The 16,150-nt window shown below is 47.4% G+C and overlaps 5 protein-coding genes across 5 annotated transcripts; 4 read left to right on the forward strand and 1 right to left on the reverse strand.

Annotated features, from left to right (window-relative positions):
• The first annotated feature begins 79 nt into the window (after positions 1-79).
• On the forward strand, positions 80-4,893 carry FOMMEDRAFT_121461 (aconitate hydratase). The gene is made up of 24 exons (XM_007265550.1): positions 80-394; positions 456-464; positions 527-629; positions 690-750; positions 801-879; positions 931-941; positions 1,008-1,124; positions 1,173-1,255; positions 1,311-1,371; positions 1,443-1,475; positions 1,529-1,686; positions 1,742-1,900; positions 1,962-2,015; positions 2,069-2,231; positions 2,282-2,706; positions 2,757-2,808; positions 2,863-2,870; positions 2,926-3,121; positions 3,171-3,226; positions 3,281-4,129; positions 4,191-4,345; positions 4,420-4,563; positions 4,617-4,706; positions 4,808-4,893. Exons 1-20 carry the CDS (start codon positions 87-89, stop codon positions 3,530-3,532), a joined length of 2,388 nt encoding a protein of 795 aa, XP_007265612.1. The 5' UTR covers positions 80-86; the 3' UTR covers positions 3,533-4,129; positions 4,191-4,345; positions 4,420-4,563; positions 4,617-4,706; positions 4,808-4,893.
• A 313-nt stretch (positions 4,894-5,206) lies between these two features.
• Positions 5,207-9,596, reverse strand: FOMMEDRAFT_106414 (uncharacterized protein). Its single transcript, XM_007265551.1, has 12 exons — positions 9,283-9,596; positions 9,051-9,230; positions 8,894-8,997; positions 7,968-8,841; positions 7,399-7,897; positions 7,255-7,346; positions 7,053-7,201; positions 6,908-6,997; positions 6,731-6,852; positions 6,329-6,680; positions 6,059-6,277; positions 5,207-6,006 (listed from the first exon to the last, which is right to left on the reverse strand). Exons 1-12 carry the CDS (start codon positions 9,575-9,577, stop codon positions 5,761-5,763), a joined length of 3,222 nt encoding a protein of 1,073 aa, XP_007265613.1. The 5' UTR covers positions 9,578-9,596; the 3' UTR covers positions 5,207-5,760.
• Positions 9,597-9,755: 159 nt separating this feature from the next.
• On the forward strand, positions 9,756-11,850 carry FOMMEDRAFT_19331 (septin). Its single transcript, XM_007265552.1, has 10 exons — positions 9,756-9,894; positions 9,969-10,100; positions 10,352-10,436; positions 10,495-10,612; positions 10,671-10,915; positions 10,971-11,016; positions 11,073-11,122; positions 11,177-11,258; positions 11,316-11,395; positions 11,461-11,850. The coding sequence occupies exons 1-10, from the start codon at positions 9,828-9,830 to the stop codon at positions 11,507-11,509; spliced, it is 954 nt and encodes a 317-aa protein (XP_007265614.1). The 5' UTR covers positions 9,756-9,827; the 3' UTR covers positions 11,510-11,850.
• On the forward strand, positions 11,834-12,453 carry FOMMEDRAFT_155140 (uncharacterized protein; the record flags this gene model as incomplete). The annotated part of the gene is made up of 3 exons (XM_007265553.1): positions 11,834-11,912; positions 11,983-12,035; positions 12,100-12,453. 3 exons carry the CDS (start codon positions 11,834-11,836, stop codon positions 12,451-12,453), a joined length of 486 nt encoding a protein of 161 aa, XP_007265615.1.
• A 2,229-nt stretch (positions 12,454-14,682) lies between these two features.
• FOMMEDRAFT_83110 (uncharacterized protein) lies at positions 14,683-15,531 on the forward strand (the record flags this gene model as incomplete). Its single annotated transcript, XM_007265554.1, has 3 exons — positions 14,683-15,088; positions 15,158-15,200; positions 15,264-15,531. The coding sequence occupies 3 exons, from the start codon at positions 14,683-14,685 to the stop codon at positions 15,529-15,531; spliced, it is 717 nt and encodes a 238-aa protein (XP_007265616.1).
• Between the last annotated feature and the right edge of the window lie 619 nt (positions 15,532-16,150).

Raw genomic sequence — 16,150 nt, forward strand, 5'->3', positions numbered from 1 at the left:
CCTCGGCCGATCGGCAAACGCGTCAAAGTCTAAATTTCACCGCGTATCTTTCCTGTGGTTTACTGCACCGTCTCGTCATTGCAGCAATGTCGCCCCCGCTGGCTCATGCGGCACGGCGCATTGTTGCTCGTGATGTTCAAAAGAGGGCACTAGCTACGCATGCTGCCCTTCCAGAGAAGGATTGCTCGACAATTACCCCTCCTTACGCTCGTTTGGCCGAAAATCTCAACCGTGTCCGTGCTATTCTAAATAGCAGGCCTCTTACGCTGGCCGAGAAGATTCTTTACAGTCATATCCATGACCCAGAAAAGACTCTATCGGGAAAGAGAAACATCCGGGGGGAGTATCTACAGCTGCGTCCTCAACGTGTAGCTATGCAAGATGCATCTGCTCAGTAAGTCGTGTATTCTTAGTGGAATGACTCTATTGGAAGTTGAGGATTTTTGGCATCACAGAATGGCAATGTAAGATGACCTCTACTGTCTTCTATGTTGGCTGAATCCTTACAAATGGATCATCATCTTAGCCTGCAATTTATGAGCGCTGGACTACCGTCCTGTGCCGTTCCTACGAGCATTCACTGCGATCATCTTATTCAAGCATCAGAAGGTGCAGAAGCCGATCTAAAGGTCTGGAAAACGCATCTCTCATGAGGAGGGAGACATCTGACATGGTGCATCGTGTTCAAGCGCTCGAAGGTAACGAACAAGGAGGTTTTCGATTTCTTAGAGAGTGCTGCTAAAAAATATGGTACGTCCTGACATTTCCGCTATATTAATGGTGATATAGCATGCTTTCAGGTATCGAGTTCTGGGGTCCTGGCTCTGGTATCATCCATCAGATAGTTTTGGAAAATTATGCTGCTCCAGGAATGCTCATGTATGTCTAAACACCCTTGTCGGTTTAAATCGCTTATAACAAAATTGCAAGGCTGGGGACAGGTACTTTGCTCGTCTTTATTTCATCAGCAAGTCAAGCTAGCACTGACACACTTCCTCTCTGTATAGATTCTCATACACCCAATGCTGGCGGCCTCGGTATGATTGCAATCGGCGTCGGGGGAGCAGACGCAGTTGATGCAATGACCGGAACACCTTGGGAACTCAAAGCTCCGCAGATAGTTGGTGAGTAAGATGACGATGCAGATACACCTTTGGTTGACGTCCCCCTAGGCATACATCTAACAGGACAAATGAACGGTTGGGCAACGACGAAAGATCTAATATTGAATATCGCTGGTCGATTAACCGTTCGAGTAAGGCTCGGATGCTCTTTCTTCATCAGAACCCGAGTTTATATTTGCAATTCAGGGCGGAACAGGTCGCATTTTGGAATATTTCGGCCCTGGCGTCTTCAACCAATCTTGTACTGGTAAGCTTAGTTAATTGGTAACGCATTGACAGAATTATTATATATATGTTTACCAAATTAATTCGTGATAGGTCTTGCAACCATCGCAAACATGGGTGCGGAAGGTATGTGGGACTTTCTCCATGAAGGCATCTCTTCTATGACCGTATACATGTAGTCGGCGCAACGTCGTCAACGTTCCCTTATACTCCCAACATGCGATCATACTTGCGTGCGACTGGCAGATCAGCCGTCGCAACCGCAGCAGATGAAGCAGCATCTCAAGGTTTCCTATGTGCTGATGAAGGCGCTGAATACGATGAAGTAATTGAGATTGTGGGTTTTCTTATTCCAGTGCCAGTGTTCATCGTGCTCAAGCAAGCCCAAACAGAACCTCTCTGAACTCGAGCCAACAGTAAATGGCCCTTTCACACCTGATTTGGCGACTCGTCTTTCGAAGTTCGGTAGTTTTGTTAAATCATCGGGTTGGAGGGACGAGATATCAGCTAGCCTCATCGGATCGTGCACGAATAGTTCCTATGAAGACATGGTGCGGATGCGTTGCTTCGCTACAATATACCAAGTATCGCATATTCACTGATGCCTTCAAGACGCGCGTAGCCGACCTCGCACACCAGGCGAAGGATGCAGGCTTAACAGTAAAGGTATCTAGAGTTCAAGGAGAAATAACTAAAACGCCTGATTATTTTATGACAAGGTACCATTCCTCTGCACACCAGGATCGGAACAAATTCGCGCAACCATGGAAAGGGACGAAATAACGTCTTCGCTCGAGAAAGTTGGTGCCACGGTATTGGCCAACGCTTGCGGACCTTGTATCGGCCAGTGGAAACGGGACGACAAGAAGGGCGAGGAAAACGGTACGTTGAGCCCCATCAATCTTATCTTCTGTACACTCACTATTTTGTAGCAATCCTCACGTCGTTCAACAGGAACTTCCGTTCTCGCAACGACGGCAACAAGGATACCATGAATTTCCTCGCTTCTCCGACTATCGTGACTGCTATGGCATTTTCTGGACGATTGTCGTTCAACCCAATGACGGACTCGATTGATTTACCTTCTGGAGATTCCTTCAAGTTCAAACCGCCTCATGGTCAAGATCTACCTTCACAAGGATTCGCTGCTGGTGATTTGTCCCTGTATCCACAAGCAAATCCGAAACCTCAGCCGCACACTGAAATCGTGATTTCACCTACGTCCACAAGACTGGAGATCCTGAAGCCTTTTGAAAGTCATTTTGGTCCTAACAACCTGAGAGGTCTTGAGCTGCCATCACTGAAAGTGCTTATGAGAGTGCGGGGTAAATGCACGACGGACCATATCTCAGCTGCTGTAGGTTTGCGCTGTCACAATTGATTTTGCGGTACTGATATCTTCTTAAGGGACCTTGGCTTAAATACAAGGGTCACTTGTCTAATATCTCTGAAAACTTGCGTGAGTGAATTACCCCTCATAGAATTTGATGTTTGTTGAATTATGTCTTTGAAGTCATCACGGTATGTTTTGCTTGTATATGCAGACGACGTCATCCTTACCCTAGGAATTAAAAAGGCCGTAAACGACGAAGGCGGTGAAGTAAACATCGCCTTCGATCATAACCATGCACCGAGCGAGACAGCAACCGACACGATCCCGAACGTCGCGAAGCGACTTAAATCTCGTAACCAGCCCTGGGCTCTAGTCGTCGACGAGAACTACGGCGAAGGTAGTGCTCGTGAGCACGCAGCATTGCAACCTCGATTCTATGGTGTGTTTCCCCGTGTACCTTTCCTTCCAATGTGCTCATGAAACTGCAGGCTGCGCACTCATTGTCGCCCGGTCATTTGCTCGAATCCATGAAACCAATTTGAAGGTCAATATCTAACTTATATGATATACTGGAATATCTAATTTCGCAATTACACAGAAACAAGGTGTTCTCCCACTTTGGTTTACGGACAGCAGCGACTATTCGCGTATCGGCTCTGGCGACATCCTTGAAACAATTGGGCTGGAGAGTCTGCTGAACGGGGAGCCGCAAGCTACTATTCGTTTGAAAGTGACCAAGCGAGATGGACAGACCTTTGAGATTCCGACTAGACATACCATGTCTAGCGATCAGCTCAAGTGGTTGCGAGCTGGCTCTGCCTTGAATTATATCCGTTCACAACTAGGATGATAGTAGGCGGATGATATTTTTCTTGATGATCTATTTTGATTAGACGCAATTGCTGTGTAGTGTGCTACTTTTCTTGTTTGATACATGCTAATAGAGGACGAAAGAAGATGTGGAGTAAAATTACGCGTGGAATGAGCATAAAATCATTTGCAAAGTCGGATGTTACTCGTTCGCGACCTGTGTCTCGCCTTTTCCTTCTGCTTGTACTGTTTGTTCGTTCCCAAGTTTTTTGCGTTTCCTCACCCTCTTTCGCATTCGCCGTACTGGTGATTCGTTCCTAGTATCCTCGCTCTTTTCATCGCTGTTGTCTCGATCTGCCTCATCGTCTTCAGACCGTTTCCTCTTTTCGCCGGCAGCTTCTGTCCTTTCAAAGGCATTTTCGTTCGTTTTCGTGGCTTTCGGACGTCTATCGCCATCCTTTGACTTTTTCTTTTTCACGCTCAGAGGGTTAGGCTCTTTGGGTCCTCGCCGCTTCTTCATTGGTGGTTCAACTACTCCATTATCGGGCTTGCTACCCTCTACCGTAGACGAAATTGCCAGGGTTGAGGCGATCGTGCTTGCCTCTGCTTTGGTAGGTCGCATACGGTCGGTTTCCATCTGTTAGAAAATTTAAACGTGTCAAGTACAATAACAATAGCAGCTATGGCACGAGACGTACCAATAACTTCGCTTTTTCTGTAGCATCGCTAGCTGGCTCAAGGACCATGACACTTCGTTTGACGTGAACTAATGGTGTACCAGGTACTTGACGGATATTCTGTCTTAATGAAGATGACTGCGCAGCCAGAACGTAGCGATGCTTATTTATCGGGCCTGATGTAAAGGGAAGGTCAACACCGTAACAAAAATCAGAACAAGTATAACATGAATGATTTAGAGTTCCATACCTATGACCTCCCTCAAACAATCCTCTTCTGGTATCGCTTCCCTGTGATTACACCTTCGTCGCTCAAATGTTTTCGCCAGATCAACAACAGGTTGCTTAGACCGTCCATAAATATATAACGAGTGTATGCTGCACTGGGTTATCACTGCAAATTGCAATTAGCGTCTTCCAAGCATCGGAGTGAAGATCTATACCCACTAGGCTTCACAGTTCCCTGTAGTACAACCGCCAGTTGTTTCGCGAGGTCAATCTTGGATGATACAGCTTCCGCACACATTTCAGAGTCCACTAAACATGCAACAGTTGGACAGAAGAATGACCGTCCATGGAACGAATAAGGCAGGGTAAGTCAATGTGACTTGCCGAGCAGAACACAATAGAGAACATACCCAATACTTGATATGGTTGCCTGAATCCGAAGCTCATGCAGTAGACATGCATGAGCTTGCGATATGCCTTTGCTCTTTTCTGACGCATTTTCCGAGGACGAAAATGGCGGAAGTGTCAAGGAAATGTCTGCAGGAGAAAATTAAATGGACTGGCAGACATAGAAGGATGATCGACGTGACCTCATTATATCCTCCCGATCATCAAACATTGTACAACACTGGTTCTTTTTTTTAGGTTGTGAACGTACAAGACAAGTATGACGATCACGCAATCCACAGTGCATTGTAAAATACCTTCTGTACCATACTCGAGGAAACAACGGCGTTAGGATGATGAAATTAATCATTGACATGTTCGTCATGTAAGAAGCACTATAGGGCATAATACACTCATGTCTCAGAAGTTACATGAACACATTATTCTCCCCAGCTAATACAGCTCATTGAATGTGAATTGTAGTTCATTGAGCCAAATTTCTGGGTGGGAGTTAAACGAAAAGTACTAAAGTCAAAGGAGAACAATTCGAAGCAACTTCACTAAGTCATCTATTAGCCTCCACTTATCTATAAATGAATATGCAGAGACGTATACTATCTGGCATTCAATAAATAATTGGCATTGCAGAGTCCAATTGAAATAATGTATGTCAGTGACTGAACATGAGTCCTGCGCTGGAATGTCAAGTGATCCAGGCAGAGGAAGTGGGCGTCGCGATGGGTCAATCTACCCAGGGAATGAGACTCGAGCGACGTAGGCAAAGGGTCGTCAAGTCAATTTATCTGGGAAACATGAGCGTCATGGGACCGCCATCGTGAACTGCGAAGTGGCCTTGGGCACGTGCGTATCGCTGAATGATAGTCAAGATAAGTGTGATTAGATCCGGGTGAAATCTAGAACGTCCCTCCATCCAGAAAGTAAGATACAAGCAAAGTTGACCAGAAATCATGAATGTCTACATAAATTGTTGCTGAACATCATTCGGTGCATGCAGACTTGCGAGTTGGCGACCAACGTTCTGGAGAGCGGATGTCACGGATGGATCTTCAGACGGCCGATTATGCAGTTTGATCGAAGATAGTGCCTTTTCTGCAACATTGATTGCAAGTTCAGGCATACCAGCAAGTCGTGCAACCTTCAAGCCATGAGAATCGCGATTCACGCCACGCCTCATGCGGTGCGTGTATGAGAAATGACCGTCCTACGCAAGAATTAATGATCAATATTTCGATATCCATACTTCTTTCACTCACTTCAGTCTCATCTATGTCTGTACAGTAAAACTCGAGATTGGGAAATAGAGTACTTTGCTGTGAAACGTCTGAATAGCCAAGCATATCCACAAGCTCATGAAAATGAGTCGCGAATAAAGACCTGCTTTTGTTAACGAGACAAAGATGATGTATAGTGGCGAAGGCTATAGCAAGACCATCTTGAACTGTTGTGCCGCGACCGACCTCGTCCATGATGACCTAGGGCGAATAATGAGGTAATGGCGTTTTTATCATTATACTGGCACTGACCAGGCTCTTCTCAGTAGCATTCTTCAGAATCTCAGCACTCTCAAGCATTTCGACCATGAAAGTACTTCGATCTCGGAAGAGATCATCCTTTGCACCAATCCGCGAGAAGGCTTTGTCGACAAGACCGATATGAGCGCTGTCAGCGGGGACAAAGGAACCCGTCTGCGCGAGGATCGCGATGAGTGCAATTTGACGAAGGTAAGTGGACTTTCCGGCCATATTTGGTCCCGTGACAACGTGTAATCGCGAGGAATCCGACATAGAGACCGTGTTAGGTGTGAACATCCTTCCTGACTGAAGGAGACCAAGCTCGACAGATGGATGCCTCCCGTTTTCGATGTAGAAAGAGGAGCTAGACATATGTCAATACGAATAGTTGCATTCCATGGATTAGCACGTTACCTATCGCTAATTGTCGGCCGAACGAAATTCATCTCCGCAGCGAGGGTGGCAAATGCAGACGTGACATCCAGTTCTTCGAGGATGCGAGCATTCCTCCGTATCGCTGTTGCCTCAGTGTTTGTCTAGAAATTCGCATTAGAATAGATTACTATTATAAGGGATTCAACGAGAACGAACTTCATTTCTGAGAGTTAAGAACGCCTCTTTCTCCGCACTGTAGATGCTCATTACTGTTTCCAAGATCGCGTTTCCCAGAGCAAACCACTCCTATACTCGCAACTATATGAGAAACAGGCAAAACTATATACAAACTTGGATGTACCTGATTGAAGTAAGTCTTCGTCGACTTGCTTTCCGCGAGGGGCATGAAATATCGTGATTTCTCCAAGCGTTCAGCGTCTTTGCGTGGCTTTGCAATATGGACATGTAAGCCATGACTTGGGCTGTGACGGAGGGTCAGTGAGGGCGCGACTAAAGTTTTACATTGAGTGATAGTGCAAGTAATCATGGGGTTTTGTGCGCACCATATTGTTCTCGATATCTCAGTTCCAACGTTTCCTTTTCGTTTTGCAGCTGCCTAAATCGTTCATGAAGTAACTCCAGTTCGACTGAAAATCTGGAGTAACGAGCATTAATAGACAGCATAAACGCATCATGATCGACTCAACTGAGGTTTGATCGTCCATTTAGCATCAACACCAGGCAACGAAAGAAACTTGGAAACCTCTGGGGCGGCAGCCTGATCTTGCTCAAGCGGTACATTACTCTCACTCTCTTCCGTGATGGTTTCATTCTGCTGATCACTTTTCACGTCTATCGCTAACTCGATGCGCTGTGCAAGACCAGAAAGGTTTGCCATCTTGTTCATGAGTTGATCCAGAGCTTGCCAATCTTCTGCCATAAACTTTTCACCACTTTCTCTTCTTTCGAAGTCCTTCTCGAGAGAAATTCTATTCCGGAGAGCTGTCCATATGGCAATTGTGCTACGGATGGAGACTAGGTCGTCAACACTGCCCTTTCCTAGAAGGAACTTCTGTGAGATCCGCATTGCGTCTTCTGCGCCTTTCAAAAGTTCGATTAGGTCCGCTCGGAGGGCTGGTCGTGTACGGAACAAATTCACTAATGATTGACGGGCCAGTATTTCGTCTACTGACGTGCTGGGAGAACCTGAATTTAGAATCAAAGAGGTCAGAACAGACGGATCTATCGGAATAAGACAGTAGAATGAGAGCCTCACATAGCCATCGTGCTAGTAACCTTGTCCCACTGCTCGTAACTGTTCGCTTGATTGAGCTCATTAAACTTCCGCTGGTTCCACCTTCGCGAATGCTTTCACGGATTTCAAGAGCTTTCAGTGTATGTGCATCTATTTGCATGCGTTTGGATTTCTCTTCACGGAGTGGACGCAGAGTCTGCGGAGCATGCTCAAGCAAGTTCGATTGGAGGAAAGTATTAAGGACACCAATGGCCGAAGTCTCGGCAGGTGAAAAGACAGTTGAGGCGTCAGCCGTCGAGTCGACGATATCATCAATGAGTTCATCTGCGCCGGAGATGTTCGCCTTTAGATCCCCAGTCGTCCTTCCTGCAAAAGATATAGGGCAGGACGATTCCAACAGAGCATCTCGAATGGGATGCTCCTGAAGAGACTGAAAGCATTCGTCAAGAACGACCTCGCGGGGTGAAATACGTGCCACATGATCTCTGAGGGATCCCAAGGGCGTGGTCCTCGTAAAGAACTCTCCCGTTGACACGTCGATCCAAGCCATTCCGACTAAGCCAGGGTCTGCATCGTCCTCCGCGACGGAGAGAAGGAAATTATTCTCGTACGGATTGAGGAAAGGTTCATCAATCAACGTTCCTGGTGTCAAAATTCGGACTACACGTCTTTCGAAGGTTGGCTTTGAAGTGAGATCTTCGTCAGCATCTCGTGGTCTGCGAAATTCCTCGCACATGGCGACGGAACGGTTATGCTGCTGAACCAGTACTTTCAAGTATTTGTCAAGGTGCATTAGCGGGAACCCGCACATCCAGATGCGTTGATCATCCCAAGTTCGTTTCGTTAGCTTTATTGAAAGTAGTCGCGAAACTTCTTGTGCTTGATCAAAATAGGACTAACAAGCTCAATCTCAATTGAGGTTCATCTACAAATTTAAAGGAGCATACCTCGTAGAAATTACCAACACGTGTTAGTAGGATACAGTGAGGAAACTTGGCAAGGTTCTCTAGTATTTCTTTCGCAAGCGGGTTTCGTGGTGGGCGACGATTAGCTGAAGAATGACTGTGAGCTCGAATAAAAGTTTATTAAACTGATTTATCTTACCCAGCGTATTAATGAAGGATGTATCACTTTTCTCCTGTGAGCTGACTGTCGCACTTACATCTGACTCTGCTGAGGAACGCTTCTTGCGGGTTCGCTTTTTACGCGTGGTCGAGCTTTTCTCGTGCTCTACATTTTCTTCTGCGTACAGAAGATGCGGCGAATTATCTTCAGCATTACTAGCTACAGTTCATTAGGACTTATGTCGAGACAACATTGCAATTCCAATACTCACCCGACGCATCTTGCAGGACATCGGGTAAATGGCTCTGTAACCCACCATCCCAAGGCGGAAGAGGACTTGCTGCTGAGCCGTTTGCAGAGACTAGTCTTTCTGGTAGAGAAGTATACTTCTTGACAGTCTTTGACGAACGGGATCGCCTTTTCGGCTTGCGCTGTTCTTCTGGTTGTAAGTCCGTGTTGAGACTCGAGTATGATCTTGTTAGGTATCCAACCTTCCCAGGGGAGAAAAGGGATGCATCTTTTGCGAGGACGACGCGTAGAATGTTTCTACGAGATATACTAATCATGAGATGACATGTCTGGTGCGCCACAAAGCAAGGTGAAAGAAATGGGAAAAAGCAAGAAAGTAGACGTAAGAATAGAGTTTGGCTTTTGTCGCGCCTTGCGAGGCGTGAGCTCTAACTTCCTAATGCGGCTACGGTAACTGGGAACGATGCGAACAGCAAGCGAGTCTTTGCGCGTCGTGCGTTTCCTTCTTGCCTCACTTCAGCCGCCTCCATCTCGCCATCCCCAGTCCGTTCATTGAAAATCTTCATCATGTCGTACGCAAGGCGCAGAGGAAACAAGGTCAAGAAGGGTGTCCAGTTCACCGTCATGGTCGTCGGTTGGTCTTTCATCACCCACGAATAATCCTCGCCTTTCCCTGATTTTTTCTTGCTTCTGGCGACGCGTTTCTAGGTGCATCTGGCACTGGACGTACTACCTTCGTCAATACACTCTGCGAGTCGGAGGTCCTGGCACACAAGATTGCCGACAACCCAGAGACTGCGCACATTGAGGAGGGCATACGTATCAAGCCAGTCAACGTTGGTTAGTGTTATTCGGTTGAAGTCCCAAGGTAACCGACGATTTCCTGGAAGCTTAAGACGAAAGATAGTTTCAACGAGGGTGGAGAAGAAGAATAGTGAGCTACATACGCAAACTCGTTGTCAATGTTGTCACCGAAGCCAGGTGTATCGACGATCGTCAAAGCAATGCGAACACCATCTTCTTCGAGTTCTACGGCCATTCTGCGCATTAGCACCGTGTGCGGTAACGTCAATATGACGATATTCTCGCAGAGGAGTCCAGGATCAAGCGTAATCCGCGATTCAGGGACAACCGTGTTCACGCTCTTTTGTACTTTATTCCACCCACTGGTCATTCGTGAGTTGTTTTTTATACGTTATATTCGAAGTATATCTGAAGCTTTTTGTCGCGAAAGTCTCCGCGAGATGGATATCGAACTCATGCGCCGTCTCTCGCCACGCGTCAATGTGATCCCAGTTATTGGGAAGGCTGATTCATTCACTCCGAGTGAGCTGCGAGGCTTCAAGAAAAGGGTCTGTGTCCTTTTTTGCTTCAATCAAATCTATCAGTAATGTTGACTACCAACTTAAGATTATGGAGGATATCGAGTATTATGATATTCCTATCTATAACTTCCCATACGATGTTGAAGAAGATGATGAGGAGACTATTGAGGATAACTCCGAACTTCGGTCACTCCTTCCTTTTGCCATCATTGGCTCCGAGGTTGAGACTGGCGACAGCGGGATTCGCGCCCGTGTCTACCCGTGGGGAGTGGCGGAAGTGGACAACCAGAAGCATTCTGACTTCAGCAAGCTCCGCAGTGCACTACTCAAGTAAGACGCTTTCATTAATCGCGAATCTCGGTGAACTAACGATCGGCGTTCATAGTACGCACCTAACGGATCTCAAATCTTTGACCCATGATGTTCTTTATGTATGCGCATTCATTTGTTTAATGATATGTAGATGATAATCATGGAATATTGCTAGGAAACATACCGTACCGAGAAGCTTTCTCGCACTGTCCATGCAGACTCGCAGTAAGTAGAACTCACATGATAAATGTACCAGTCTAATGCTATCGATTTTGCTAGTGACTCTTCCATTCTTCCTGAAGACCTAGCGTCGCAGAGCGTCAAGCTGAAGGAAGAACAGCTCCGCAGGGAGGAAGAGAAGGTCGGTATTTTACTTGAGAATTTCTCCGGTACCTGTTTAATCTGACACGTGTGATAGCTGCGCGAGATTGAAATGAAGGTTCAGCGTGAAATCAATGAGAAGCGACAGGAGCTGCTTGCCAAAGAGGAGTCTCTGAGGTACTCCTATTCCTCGGTTACCGAGAGAACGGTTACTAATCACGTTTTTTCTTGCATTTGTGCAGGAACCTCGAGAGTCGTCTTGCCGCACAAGGGTCGCAGGGGGAGTTCTGAAGGTTATTTTCCTGAAAAGGACGCTCTTTGTTTCGAGCGTTTACATTACACGTGGGATTGTGCCCACGCTAGCCATGCAGAAAACCGCTCGTTTCTATTGCTCCGTGATTGTGAACACTTGCTTCCTACCTACACAGTTGTGCATATTCTTCGGTAGTATCGCGTATACCCAGGCGATACCCAAGTTTTAGTTTTAGTTCTAGTTTGCTTTTCCTCTTGGCGCACAATTTGCACGGGTCCACTATTTTTAATGTTGAAACCGACTTCTCGTCGCTCGTTTATGCGTTTTCTTTAGTCTTGTCTTTGTTTGTCCGTGAATGCTGAATGGAGTGCTCTTTGCCCGATGGCTTTTTGTGTACGGAAGATGGGGACGCAGCTAGCGACGTCGCAACGTGGGGTCGTGGTATTTTTTTATCTTTGCTTGAGTGAAGGAAGGACGGATAAAATAGATGCTAGTCTATTCTGTTGCGAAGTTCTTTTCACATCAGAGACATGTTCGAATTCAGCAATTCGAAAGAAAGGAAAGGTGAATGACCTTCCCGATTGAGACAGTCGGCCGTCGCACCACGCTCCCTCTACGTATACACTAGCACTGCCAGGCCAGGCCAGTCAATCTCTTGCCTCTGCTGGGCTGTCCCTCCCTCGTCCCTGCACCTCCCGCGTGCCAGTCCCTCCTCTCCGTCACCCACACAGCTTCCGCTGCAATTTCTCCTCCTTTTCTCGTGTACTCGCCAGGTCCATTCCGAGCGCAGTCTGCCGGCGAAAGTGTGACATTGTTTGGTTGTCAATCACTCACCTGTCTGCGACAACTCTGCCCAGTCAGTCCGCGTCCGCCATTCACCCATTCTTCCCCGACAGTTGACGGTCTTTTCCTGCTATTTAGTTCCGCTGCGTCCTCCCCCGAGCTCAGACCCGCAGTTCTGCCAGCTCGAGGCCTTGCGTGAAAAGGGACGCCTGCCACTCTCGACGCGTTACAACGCCCAGCAGCTCGCCTGAGAAACATACTTTTACTTGTCCCCTGAAGCCCAGCGTGCATGACAGACTTTGAGACGCGTCCGCTGTCCGTGTATCGTAGCACAGAGTGGCATACTATGAACGGCCGTTCTTCCGAACCTGGTCCGTCGTCAAATCGCGCCGGACGCTCCAGCATCACAGGCAATTCGCTGAACTCCCGACGACGTTCTTCAGCTGCTTCCGCTCCTCCTGCTGGTCCCCCGCCCAATCTCCCTATTCCGAGTTTACCAGCTCTATCGGAAAGCAGGCTGCCGGAATTTGAAGAGGACGAATATGGTGCAGCTCACGAGCCGGACGATGCCTATGCCTCATTTGCTACCTCCGATGCACCTGTCTTTGACCTCAATCCATTTCAAAGACCTACTGCATCTTCTCAACTGGCTGCCGTTGTTCAAGGCGCACAAGCTCGACTAGCAACTGCTTCCATTCCGCCACATGCTCCTGCCCCTGCTAACTTATCAGACTCGCCTCCTCGTTCTGTACTTCCTCGGACCGCACCTTCCCAACCACCTCCGCCACCCCCATCTCATCCACCTCCCCAACCCCCATCGAGAGAGATCGTTCCAGATCGTCTTTTACTATCTCCTCCAGAACCTAGGGATAATAATGCGCCGAGTAGACCGTCGTCGCGACGCGCACTTACAAGAGCACTTGAGCTCGCGAGGGAGGCTGTCAGATTGGACTCGACGAATGATGACCCCCATGGAGCGATTAGGGCATATGGTGAAAGTGTAGCATTGTTGAACGAAGTAATGGAACGGGTTATGAGGGGTGAAGACAGCACAGAACGACGTAGAAATGGACGACGAAGGAGTGTCGTTGCTCAAGAAGAGGAGGTCCGACGGTTGAGGTCAATAGTACGTACAGTGGCCGTTTACTTTGCATTCCGGGAGGCACTGACATATTTCACGCAGCACGATACTTACGCAGACCGGATGAATATTCTGAGCTTAATCTACAGCATACCTACAAACGACCGACCTGCTGCGATCCTTGGGCGCTCTCGGCCTGAATCCCCTTCCTCAGAAACGTCGAGAGACTCTCAGCCAACTGTGGTTGATGACGCCGGTGACCATGACCGTCGTCTAGGCGGACGCGCGTACGGTTCTTCCCATCAGCCCGTTTCCTCCAGTGGTTCTCCACCTATGCCATCTTCCGTTCCTTTGGCATCATCCCACGGTGACAATGCTGAGAAGATCAATGGTTTACCAGTGGCGAATAATACATCAAACCGAGCGAGCGTATTGCATTCGTCGAAGCAGTCGCAAAATTTGTCGCGTTTGAGGTCGTCATCAAATCTACCTCCTCGGCCCCCCGTACCTTCGAATTCACCCCCGTCTACACCCTCTGCCACAGAATCGCGTTTCGGAAGTTCAGCTACCCCTCCTTCACCACGCCTAGCCCCACCGGTAACCGAGGGTGGAAGGTCTCGTGGAGGTTCTGTCAGCCACAGAAAAACTGGCTCCGGGAGTCGATTAGAAGTGCTCAAAGAGGAAGCTGCATCAACAAGTCAAAGATCACAGCAACTCTCTTACGATCATGATACCGACACCCGGCGGAGTCATACAAATGGTAGGCATCCAGAATCACCGCCTCTACCTGCATTGCCCTCTCCGTCCACCTCGGAACTTGGTTCCTCGGTGACGCCGCGCGGGACAGTAACTGCCGCCACCATCTATCATCAGAGTTCCGATAGCGGACCACCGACGTCCTATGCTTCTTCCTCACGTCCCCGAAATGGAAGCAGTATATCGGATTCGACAGGGTCCAGGTCGACACAGAGGTTAATAAACGAGACACCTGGAATGGGTACCATTTCGCAGAGGAGGGAAAAGAATAAATCGACATCTATTATTGGGGATATTTTGCCTGATGGTCGTAATCGGTCTTCTTCTTTCCCTGTCCGCCCTTTTGTACCTATATCAGGGCTACCTGTAGAGTCAGGAGTGAGGACTCCGTACCAAACTCCTGCACAAACTGCGAATCCACAACCTCGTAAGACCTCGTTACGGTTAAGTCCGCAGCCGTCGAGAATATCGCAGCACCCTTCCTTACCCACATCGACGTTCAACAACCATGGTCTTACACTTACTCTGGTTCCTCCGGCTCCAGTGTTACCTGGAACGTTACCGACAACGCCATCTTCACCTTTACCTCCAATGCCACCGAACGATGCTCTGAGACGACCTTATCACCTTATGAACCTGCTAGGACATACGATGACGTCGAAGTCCGGTGGGTATATCACTCGCAAATTACATGTACCATACGATGTATGGTCCCAAGGCGGTGCGAAGCTCGCGAATCTTCCGGAGAAGATTCGTGTTGTTGAAGTTTTATGCGACGCACTAATTGAGTTGCAAAATGCGAGTGCGGAATTTGCTGGGCCGATGAGCGTGGCGAGTGGCATGGGGATGGGTATTGGGAGTATTACCAGGAAGGATGGAGAGTTGTGGGCGCTTAAGCTTGAGGAGTTTTCTGTTGTGTGTGATAATGTTGTATCGAGTTTTGGGAAGAAGTTGAGTGTTGGAGAGGGGTTCGTAGTGAAGAAGAGTTCTGGGGTAAGTTCGCTTGTTTCCTCCGTCTTCTATATTCCGATATTGAATTAGATAAAATAGGTTGGTTCTTGGGGAGGCAAACTGACCCGTCAACTAGATAAGTTGACAAACGGGAAGAAGTAAGTTTATGCACCTTCTCACTGCCTGCAATCTTGACCGACTAAATGTTTTCTTTAATGCAGCCTCGACTCTCCGAACCTCTATGTTCAGGGTCTACAGAAGTTATTCACACTAACACAGCTTCTCGACGAACATACCATGGCACTTGATTCACAACCCATGGCTCCCGTCTACGCGGCACTCCCTCCCGACATACGAATAACGCTCGAATCAAAGTTGAAGCGATCGTCTGAGTTCTTTGCTGGTGTCGTGCTTACCTTCGTCATCCGGGATCTTTCACAGCTTCTTGATAAATACGCCAAGAAGGGTGAAAAGTGGCTAGCTGAATGAGTTGGTCCTCAGTTAGCTATCGTGCAGCCCCCGGCCCACGGAAGTGCAAATTCAATGTGACTCGAGCCCGTGGATATCTTCTTTGTTTGCTTCTTTGTCTTTATTGTACATTTGTTATTGACTTACGTAGGAGAAAACTTGTAGTACTACTATACCTCTTGGGCTAGCTAGAGAGAAAGCTTATCTGCATTTGAATTGTGGTTCTTTTCTGTTTTACTTTCTCTATTTCCCTTTCTCTCTCTTCTTTATTCCCCTTTTCTCTTTGTCTGTCTCTGTCTTCCCTATCTCTCTCATCACTCATGTTGCGTATACGTATTTCTCTTTTGTCTCATCACACCACAGTTTTATTTGTTTCATTTTTCTATTTTTCATTTCAAATTTTTCTTATTTGAGGATCTCTGGTATATGATTTAACAACAACTGTCATGAAGTAGTGTCCCAACCAAAAAAGTTAATCGAGAAGTAAGGAAGTAACGACATGGTATTGGTATTTTGGTATTAACACCGAGAACCACAAGAAACGGAAGAAATGGGTAAGTAGCATGAATGTCAGTCAACGTAAATGACAGGAGGACAGGTAGTGACACAATCCTAAAAAAAAACAAGGTGAAAAGCACAC

Source organism: Fomitiporia mediterranea (genome assembly GCF_000271605.1).
Source record: "Fomitiporia mediterranea MF3/22 unplaced genomic scaffold FOMMEscaffold_5, whole genome shotgun sequence".
Taxonomy (NCBI): Eukaryota; Fungi; Basidiomycota; class Agaricomycetes; order Hymenochaetales; family Hymenochaetaceae; genus Fomitiporia; species Fomitiporia mediterranea.